The sequence below is a fragment of the Zerene cesonia genome, chromosome 14 (assembly GCF_012273895.1).
Source record: "Zerene cesonia ecotype Mississippi chromosome 14, Zerene_cesonia_1.1, whole genome shotgun sequence".
Lineage (NCBI taxonomy): Eukaryota > Metazoa > Arthropoda > Insecta > Lepidoptera > Pieridae > Zerene > Zerene cesonia.
This window is the reverse complement of record NC_052115.1, coordinates 7,536,107-7,544,856: the sequence shown is the minus strand read 5'-3', so window position 1 is coordinate 7,544,856 and position 8,750 is coordinate 7,536,107. Positions and strand designations below refer to the sequence as shown.

General features: G+C 34.4%; 1 protein-coding gene across 1 annotated transcript; it reads left to right on the top strand.

Moving 5' to 3' along the window:
• Window positions 1-2,473: 2,473 nt before the first annotated feature.
• LOC119832058 lies at window positions 2,474-8,477 on the top strand. Its single transcript, XM_038355655.1, has 3 exons — window positions 2,474-2,543; window positions 2,821-3,514; window positions 5,711-8,477. Exons 1-3 carry the CDS (start codon window positions 2,535-2,537, stop codon window positions 8,425-8,427), a joined length of 3,420 nt encoding a protein of 1,139 aa, XP_038211583.1. The 5' UTR covers window positions 2,474-2,534; the 3' UTR covers window positions 8,428-8,477.
• The last annotated feature ends 273 nt before the right edge of the window (window positions 8,478-8,750 follow it).

Below are 8,750 nucleotides of genomic sequence, written 5' to 3'. Positions count from 1 at the left end.
ACCTATGTGTAATTTTGTTTGTATTTTCATAAATGCGTATTTAATTAATATACGTAAAAAATAAGTATTAAAATTACCATTGTACAGTTAATTTGAAAGTGTGGTGCAATTTAAAACCTACACTTTATTAGAATTTACAAAAAAAAATTGCAGAAAAAACCACCTACTAAAAAAGTGTTTTGTTTCAATCCGCAAACCATTTAAAATGCGATAAAACGTCAATAAGCACCCATACGCTTGCGCTCGACTGGTATAAAAAAAAATCGACAAATTGAGAACCACGTATTTTGGAATGTCGGTTAAGAGCATGCGTCATTGAAATGTCAAGACAACATGCATTCAAGTGCGAGCTAATTACGGGACACTTGCGTCGGTGCCTTCGCATCCGGGAACCATCAAGGTAAAAGATATGGGGATTCCAAGTATTGAATCATGTATATAGGCTAGTTAAAAAGTCTGCCGCATCTCTGTCAAAAGTTATTAACCAGTTTAATAAGATCCCTGTGTTGTATGGCAACGTGCTTGCAGTAGATATCCTATTAATATTATAAATGCGAAAGTTTGTATGGATGTATGGATGTTTGTTACTCTTTCACGTAAAAACTACTCAACCAATTGCCATGAAATTTGGTACATAGACAGCTGGACAACTGGAATAACATATAGGCATCTTTTTATCCCGATATTCTACGGGATACGGACTTACGCGAGTGAAACCGCGGGGCGCAGCTAGTCTAGATATAATTTGTAGCAGAGTAGAGTGCTGTAGCAAATGTAGGTTAAAGTTAAAATTAATTTCATTTTGTTTCGTGATATTGATATAGATAGATAAAGAAATTTTACTATAGACAATCGGACAAAAGCACTAAAAACATATTTTCTTTTAACTACATATTCGGTCGTTATAACTGTACAGTGCGTAAATACTTTATTAAATAATTTTTGTCACAAACACATTAAAAGAAAAGGGAATTCCCAACACGAATGTGAACCTTTAAATATTTTATCCTTGAATCTTTTGCATGATAACGGTTACTTTAAAGTTAAAAAGAATAAGAAAAAATCAAAACTTGCTTTCAAACATGTCCATTTACGTCGACTATACATATTTTTTAACAATCTATGATGAAAACTTATTATTTAATAAATAATTGTTGTACGCAATTTAATAATTCAAACATAAAAAATCACATTTTATAGAACTCCACTTAAAATCATATTAGATGTGGGGGTTTACCATGAAGTTTTAAGGATTTTTCACACTGGAAATAATACTTTTTTAAGACGATATGTCAACCCCCCGGGCGATGAGCAAGAAGCATTATAATATCTTATAATAAAAGAATTAGAGATACAGATTATGTTTAGGAAGAATGATTCATAATATGTTTTAAGTAGTATCCTTATAAATCAATTTAAAGAAAAATAAATCACAATTATTTCCAAACAACAGCACCAATTGGAGAAAGCATGTAAGAAAAAGATAGCGGATAATACTTTGAAAAACTTGGAGTACTTTGATATTTCGAATAACTAAAAGAAATTTCTAGAATTTTTTGACAGCACATATTGCGTCTTGTTATATTTTTCATTAAATTTTAATTGAGCGTTCAAAAGACTTCGTACGTGTATAGCAATTTGAGTCATGCAGTTTTAAAAACAAGAAGGCCTCGGATAGCACCTTGTTAAGATTATTAAAATATTGATCTGACACGGATGATATGCCTCTTGATTATGATAGATTTTGTCTAGCTTTGTAATTGACCTGGTGAACTTTGTATTATCCTGATTAATTTTATTTTTAATTTAAGAACATTTCATGTTCGAAAATCGAATTTTAAGATTCTTTTTTTTATGTGAAAGCTCCCTGCCAGTGCTTAATTTAAATTAGGTCTATTTGTAACAATTTGTAGGTGGGTCAGTATTTTTGTAATAATTATGATACAGTTATATTTGTAGGACACTATATTCATTATATATCATCGCAATTGTTTGTCTCAAGAAAAAAACTACTACGTACTGGATTTAGTAAATGCTTAAGATAAATGAAGGAAGCAACAAAATATGATACCGTTAAATTATCTTTGAGCCTATGAATATTTGTACAACAATATAACTTTAATAATCATTTGAACAAATTCCTTGACACGATATCCAGTAGTTAACCCATTAGTGTAACATTTCACGACACCCATCAACAGCCGATCTTCATTATTGAAATAAACTGATTCTTTTACAATTAAATCGTGTATAAGTCGCATTTTTGTTGATACTTGAACTTGGGATCTATGCGTGCATCGTGCTACGTTATCGAAAAATTTATAAAATCACCATCAATCAATTTTAAACCTTATCAGCATAGTAACAAGGACAGCATAAATCTATTTTGGTTAAATCAAGCCGCAAAGTTGCGTTGGTGAAAAGTTGTAAGCACGTTTTTTAGATGTGTTTTGTTTCGGTATAAAAAGCAAAAGTCGGGTTTAAAGGCATCAGTGTGTGATACCCCATCATTGTAGAACTATCCATTCGGGAAGATGAAAGCGGTAATGTCCTGGTTTTTTTAATGTCGTGTTTTAGCTGTGATTTAATTGGGATCTATAAATCTAGAGATATATAAACGGTTGAAAAATGTTTTAAAAATTTACAAAACTATTGAGTTTGACGTTAAGATGATCTTGTCGTGTGGAATAAATTGTATCTAATAAGGATCTAGACTTTGTTTAATATATTTAATTCATGCATTTTCATTGCATCATGTTTGCAGTTAAAAAAAAAACCTTAAAATTATTGTTCCTCGACTTAATTTCATTTTTTTTTCAGATTGTCCTGACCGCTTTAATAGCGGTGTGTAGCGCTGCGAAATTGGATCGTTCTTATCTTCCACCTCCAGCAAACGCGAACACGGCTGGAGGCACTGCAGACATACTCCAAACACCAGTTTCTAGAACTAATAATCAAGTTCCCGGAGACTTTCCTATCGGCAGCTATGTAAACGATCACCAAGGTGTCGTAGTTGACGCCGCTCTTGGTACCAGAGCTTCGAATCCTGTCCAATCTGGTCTAAGTGCACCTAGAGTTACCTACGGATCAAAAGACTCCAAAGTAGGAGATGCTGCATTCAGGGATAAACACCTCCAAGGAGGCCCCAGCTTCCTCCCACAAGGTTTTATTGGCTTTTCAAGGCCAGAAAGACTACACGCCAGCCGCGATAGGCTGGCTAACACAGTGAGAGCAGAAAATAATCTGAAACCCGAATCGTATAGCTATGTATACGAAACGGATAATGGTATTAGTGCTAGTGAAGATGGAGTGGCAATAAATGGAGTTCAAGCTATGGGTGGATATTCGTATACGGGTGACGATGGCCAGGTGTACTCTGTGACGTATACAGCAGACAAGAATGGGTACCAACCTCAAGGGGCGCATTTGCCAACACCACCACCAATACCGGTGGAGATTTTGAAGGCGCTGGAGCAAAATGCAAAGGATGAGGCGGCTGGAGTTATTGATGATGGTGAGAATGATTTTATATTTTATTTATAGTAGGCTTAGGTACAGTTTAGGCTGCTTCTCTGCGTCTCTTCTTTATTATTATTTTGAATGAGTTCATTTTATCGATCCATTTTAATTAGAATCTTGTGGAAATTCATTCTCGTAAATACTTAATTTATATTATTCAGAAATATTGAATTAATCATATTCGAAAAAACACAAACCCAAAAAAAAAAATGATTACATAATTATTACAGCACCAGTCACAACAATTCGTGTACATAATAAAATGTCCGATAGAATATTAACTAAAATGAATTCTCTGATAGTATTAAACTTATTTCTAACATTCGACCGAAATTTATTTGAACATACCATTTCGTCATATGTTAACAGTCACAATAGATAAAATAACTTTAATAGTTAATTTACTACAACGAAATCGCCTAAATAAATTTTAGAAATCGTGTAAATATTAATCTAATATGTAATCAACCTTTTTGGAGACAAAAATCACATAAATAAATTTTAAGAATAGTTGAAATAATTACCTAAAATAGTAAACCTTTTTGGTAACAAAAATAGTACATATGTATATATTTTTTTTCAAATTATAGAATGTTTTATTACGAACCGCGTACAGATCGAGATAAAGAAGAACAAATTAATCACACTTGTAATAAGATACGAGTTAAAACATATTGCATTCATTATAAGTTAAAAGAATACAAAAGGCCCATGTTTAAAAGCAACAATGACAAAGTTGACCAAAAAAAGTATGAAAGTATGCGAAACAAAAATAAACCAGTTATTCAATTTTGAGACCACAACTGTTGCGGCTATTTGTTAAATTCAATACTATTTAACCGATTCTCCATATCTCTTAATGGCGCTTAAGGTTTTTGACCTCAGATATGATCGATTTTATTAAGGCTGAGTACACACTTAATTAACGAAGGCCGAACGGTACTCAGCGTTAGCCTCCACACATTCGATACTATTAGCGTACGTTTATTGGTTTCCAATCGCGGCGTATCTAATACGCATGCATTAACGGAGAGGATTCCTTGATCTTCATTGCCTTGATGTATACGCAGAATTAGCTTCCGATATTTATTATACTATTGATGCAATCGGAATTTTGATTTTGATGATAAATTCGTTTCTCTGGTTAGATTGTTCTGTTATTTGAAACGTAACTGTATTGAGTTTATTGATGTAACATCGTTATTTTTTATTGGATCGTCTAAAAGATTACAATTTAGATATTGACTAGAGTTACTTTCTAATTATTTTTATCTAGCTTTGTCTAGATTCTTTTGGTATATAAGACTATCTGTGGATCTGAGACATTCTAAGGAAAGCCGCAATTTATGAGATAGTTTTGAACAATTAAAAAAACTTTCCTTATAATTAAAACTATTTTATTAATGTTGTTAGAATAGTCATTATGTTCGTATTAACAACATTTTAAGAAATCACAACCAGGAAATAATTTCACATATAGACAAACTATTCAATAAATTAACTGTATTGTTTATCAAAGAATATGCGTTGAAAACAGCTTAAAAATAAAAAAGGAATTGAACATATAAGTAAATAATTTAAGATGTCGAGACGTCATTTGCAGTATGTATGTATGACGATAAAAATATTGAGTGAAAGGCGTTATATTGACCTTGTTATTCACTTTAATGCCATCAATGTAACTAATTAAATGATAAAATATTCGTATTATCGTAAATCGATACTTCTTTGCCAATCTGAGAGACTTTTAAATATCTTTCCTATTATTTCCACTTGGATACACGAAATTAAAACCATTAATAACAGTATTTGCTTATTAAACTATACAATGTATAATATATTTATAACTAGGGGACATAAATATAAATGATTCAAAAATAATTATGAACAGGTAACGATACCATACTAAAATGAAAGATATCATTTATTTTTCATATACCTTACTTAGACTATTTTAAAATAACACAAACTGATTTAGCGTCAATTATATGTACTTGAATTCTAAATGTGAAATAGTTGGGAAATTGTTATAAATTGTCGAAATACATTTAAGAGTTCACAATTTCATACAAAACCGCGGCAGGACAAATTAGTTTAATCCCATTGTGGGCTTCGGTGAATGAAACCGCCTGATAAATAGTAGTTGGAGGCGTTGACAAATTATCGACCAACTTTCGTTTTCCATTTACAGGCTCGTACGACGCTAAGAAGTACAATACAGGCGGAGATTACACAGACAGCATCGGCGATAATGATAGTCAATCAAATAAATTTGCGAACCGACCTGGATCTAGCGTTCAAATAAGTGGCGGCTTCATTAATCAGAACAATGAAGCTTTAAGACCGAACAATAATGGGCAATTTGGGTTCATCAGCGCTAATAAGGATATGCGACAACCGATTGGCAATATTCAAATTTCGCAAAGCATTCCATCGAGATTTACTGAATCCAATGCGCAGAGTAAACCACTGTCACCTAGCAACGCAGGTGACTTTCATGAAGTGAAACCAACTCAAAGCTTCAATCAAAACTCATTGAATACTGGAAGTCAACAGGCAAGTTCTTTCCAGCAAAGCATACCTTCTCAAGGCTCTTTCCAGCAGAACATTCCATCTCAAGGCTTTTTCCAGCAGAACACACCTTCTCAAGGCTCTTTCCCGCAGGACAAACCTTCTCAAGGTTCTTTCCAGCAGAGCATACCTTCTCAAGGCTCTTTCCAGCAGAACATACCATCTCAAGGCTCTTTCCAACAGAATACACCTTCTCAAGGCCTTTTCCAGCAGAACGTACCTTCTCAAGGCTCTTTCTCAAATGAATACTTACCACCAAAGCAACAATTTGTCCAACAAGAAACCCTAGATGAAGCTAAGCCTTCATACAACACTGAGAGCAACCAGGATTCAAACAAGCTAACAACAAGTATTCCACTTTCACAACAAAGTTTGCAAAATCAAGACCAAAGTCTAATTATTTCATCGTCAAGGCCAAGTTCATACGATACGTCAATTACTGACAATATTTCACACAGTTCTAGTTCACAGACAGAAACAGTTGAACAAAAACCTCAATCAAATTTGAATAAAGTTCAAATTAATCAAGGGGCTTTCAATGCTTTTGGAGGTTCTCATTTATCATCAACTTCAGATAATTCGTCACCTACAACCATATCTCATTCAACTAATGATGTTTCTTCGCAACAACAATTTTCCAATTCATTTAATCAACAACAAACAATCGTCCCAACAAACCAGCCTTCTAAAGAATTGACAACTCCATTTGAAATGATCCCGTCAACTACTACCGATGATGAGCGGTTAACGACTAATTCAGTTCCATCAACAGACAATTCCTTCCAAACTCATTCTATGAGTCAAGTACCTTCTTCGCAAGAAACCGGAGCGCAGAGTCTAATGCCCCAGCACGAAAATACATTCACGAATCAACCATCAAACACGTATGAAGGAGAAATATATAATTATAATAAACCAGCTTCACAACCGAAGCCCACTGACACGTCATTAACATCAAACGTTGTAACTTTGAATTACAACAAAGGACCAAATGGCGCATTTGTACAAATATCTCAACCGTTCCAGAAACCTATTATTGCAAATGAAAATATCCAAATATCTTCTATCCAAGTTCGTCCAACTGACGCTTCATTCTCACAGACAACGACTAACAATCAGTATACACCGACAGAGACAGAAACTGCATTCACGACTTTACCCTCTGATGGGCAAAACACGGAGTCGGAGAATGTGGAAAGCGTTAATAAACCTACAACAAATTTGTTTGCACAAACACTTCCTACCGACGCCACATTTGAACCGAGTACGCAAGGGCAAAACTATAATCATTACACTCAACCTCAAATCTCGTACGACGCTCAAGTGCCGTCTTTCCAAAAGCCTTTTGAACAAGCAAACCAGCAACCTATTCAAAATGCATTCCAACAGACACGGCCAACCTCTCCATCGTTCTTGCAAACTCTGCCTATAAATCAATATCAATACACGCAGCCCCAAGGACCTGATGGTTCATATTATTATGACAGACCATCTAAACCTTTTAATCATCAGCAATTCTCTTCTCAATCGAATCAGTTGAACAAAATAACGCAGCGTCCTGAATTTACCGGCCAACCTATTAATGTCTTTGCAAAACCAACAATACCATCTATGTTATCCGTGACTGGACAGAACACTAATACATTCCAAAGTCCCATTAACGGATTAACTCAAGCCTCCATTTCATCATTTGGACCAAGTTCCCAAACTTCATCTATTAGCAATCAACCATTACCAACTGCTTTCCCATTCAACCAAAATACTCAATTTTCTGGTGAACAAGGCAATTCACAACACGTTTCATTTGCGCAAGCTATTGCTTCAACCCAACAGTTTTCTTCACAACAGACCAACAAACCTCAAGGTATTGGACAGACTACATCCATTTCCGAAGAAACTACACCAGCAAACACTTATGACAGTGAAATATATCAATACAACAAGCCAGAACAATCTCTTCCCTCCACTTCTTCATCTGAAAGCAATGAAGAAGGTTCAGGAGACCAAGATGGAAATGCATTCGCTGCCTCACCATTTCAAAGCACAATTCAACAAACATCATCATCTTTACCACAAAACGGAGCCATCTCAAAACCCGAGGGGAATCTGATTGCAGGAATTTCAGGGCAAAAACCTTTCTCTCTACCCCTTGGCTCCTCAATTTTAGGCAGTGCTTGCTGCAGGGGTAACGCTCAATTCAATCAAAATTCCCAGAAGCTTAACCCCCAACAAACCATCAACAGGCAACAACAACCAAGTCAGATTTTCACAGGTCCAGAGAAATTTGAAACGAACAGGAAACCGCCCAGCTTCGACTTTACAGGGTATCATTACTGAGTGCCATTACCCGAATAGTTTTATTTAATATTGTATAGATATGACGTGATATTATGTAATAAATTTTGGGATGACGATAAATAATAAATTATTTTGTAAATAAATATAACTATTTGTTTCATTTGTTCTTTCAAATATATTAGTAAATCTTGTCCATTATTTCTTATTGAGATACTAGTAACACCTCTCCCAAAAATAAAACAAATCAAAGCTAACAAATCAATTTTTGTTTTCCTTCACCAAACTTCTATTGGCAAAACCATAATAGAATATGTAGTAATTCACACAATACACTTCACCTTGATAAACTTCATCCATCACAG